General features: G+C 66.1%; 1 protein-coding gene across 1 annotated transcript in view; it reads left to right on the top strand.

Moving 5' to 3' along the window:
• Positions 1-1,716, top strand: part of LOC109527615 (GTP-binding protein 2-like) — a 2,947-nt gene extending 1,231 nt beyond the window's left edge. Inside the window, exons 5-11 of the mRNA XM_019889625.1 lie at positions 8-188; positions 273-492; positions 586-721; positions 798-856; positions 919-1,090; positions 1,160-1,324; positions 1,408-1,716. Of these exons, the coding sequence (XP_019745184.1) occupies positions 8-188; positions 273-492; positions 586-721; positions 798-856; positions 919-1,090; positions 1,160-1,324; positions 1,408-1,626 (1,152 nt within the window). The 3' untranslated portion in view covers positions 1,627-1,716. The remainder of the gene's footprint in view (positions 1-7; positions 189-272; positions 493-585; positions 722-797; positions 857-918; positions 1,091-1,159; positions 1,325-1,407) is intronic.
• Positions 1,717-1,728: the final 12 nt, after the last annotated feature.

The raw sequence follows: 1,728 nt of genomic DNA on the forward strand, positions 1-1,728 counted from the left end.
CGTGAGCCGCCAGGTGGTCAACTACAGCGACTCGCGCAGCGCCGAGGAGATCTGCGAGAGCTCCTCCAAGATGATCACCTTCATGGACCTGGCGGGACATCACAAGTACCTGAAGACCACCGTCTTCGGACTCACCAGCTACTGCCCGGACTTTGCCATGCTGGTGGTCGGCGCCAACACCGGCATTGGTCAGATGTCTAATTGAATGTCCTTTTTTTGGGTTAGTGGACCAATTTCTGTCATTTTTATTTTTTTTTTTCCGGGGTGTGCAGCGGGTACCACCAGGGAGCACCTGGGCCTGGCCATGGCGCTGAAAGTTCCCATCTTCATCGCCGTCAGCAAAGTGGACGTGTGCTCGCGGGGGGCGGTGGAGCGGACGCTGCGGCAGCTGGAGCGCCTCCTCAAGCAGCCGGGATGCAACAAGGTCCCGCTGGCGGTCCACACGGCCGACGACGCCGTCGCCGCCGCGCAGCAGTTCGCCCCCGCCGCCTGGTACGCCCGCCGGCTAGCGCACGCGCGCGCGCTAGCCGCCGCCGCCGTTTGCGCGCGCCGCCTCTGATCCGTCGGGCGGGTGTGTGTGTGCAGCGTGACGCCCATCTTCACCCTGTCCAGCGTGTCGGGGAAAGGTCTGGAGCTCCTCAAGGTCTTCCTGAACGTTCTCCCTCCGCTCAGCAACAGCGAACAACAAGAAGAACTCATGCAGCAGCTGACCGAGTTCCAGGTACAAAATCGGGCGAGCGCGCGCACCCTCAATCGGACGCGACTCCCGACACCCGCCCCCCGCGCAATGCCGACAGGTGGACGAGATCTACTCGGTTCCCGACGTGGGGACGGTGGTGGGCGGGACTTTGTACAGGTGAGGGCCGCCGCCGCGGATGAGCTAGCGATTGCGCGATTTCGCTTTTTTTTTTTCGTCAGCGGCGTGTGTCGCGAAGGCGAGCGTCTGGCGGTGGGCCCGACGGACGAGGGCGGCTTCCTGCGCGTGAAGGTTCTGTCCATCCAGAGGAACCGCTCCAGCTGCAGGCTGCTGAGGGCGGGGCAGGCGGCCACGCTGGCGCTCGGCAACTTCGACAGGACGCTGCTGCGCAAGGTAGGCCCCCGGGGGGGGCGGGCCCACGGGTGGAATAAAAAGCCGAAACGAGTCGACAGCGGCGCGCAGGGCATGGTGATGGTGAGTCCCAAGATGAAGCCCAGCGTCTGCCGGCACTTTGAGGCGGCCGTGGTTCTGCTCTTCCACGCCGGGACCTTCCGCCGGGGCTCGCAGGTCACGGCGCACGTGGGCAACGTCAGGCAGACGGCCGTCGTGCAACGGGTGCACGGAAAGGTACCTGCGGGCGCATCGCCCCCCCCCCCACCCCCTCCCCCCGGACGGCGTTTTTGACGCGCGCCTCGCCCGTCCGCCGGCAGGACGAGCTGAGGACGGGCGAGCGGGCCGTGGTGGCCTTTGGCTTCCTCAAACATCCCGAGTACCTTCGGACCGGCGCCAAGCTTCTCTTCAGAGAGGGCGTCACCAAGGGCATAGGACACGTCACGCGACTCCTGACCGCAGAACACGACCAGAACCACGAGAACCAGCAGCACCGCCCCCCCCCCGCCGCCACCGCCGCCGACTCCGGAGGCATTTGAACAACCCGAGCGACGTCGGAGCCACTCCAAGGCGACCGGCGGCGCCGAGGCCACCGGAACCGTCAGAGCCAGCCCGACCCGGTCCGAGCACAACCTGAACGG

Source organism: Hippocampus comes, unplaced genomic scaffold (assembly GCF_001891065.2).
Source record: "Hippocampus comes isolate QL1 unplaced genomic scaffold, H_comes_QL1_v1.1 scaffold301, whole genome shotgun sequence".
In the NCBI taxonomy this organism is placed as follows: domain Eukaryota; kingdom Metazoa; phylum Chordata; class Actinopteri; order Syngnathiformes; family Syngnathidae; genus Hippocampus; species Hippocampus comes.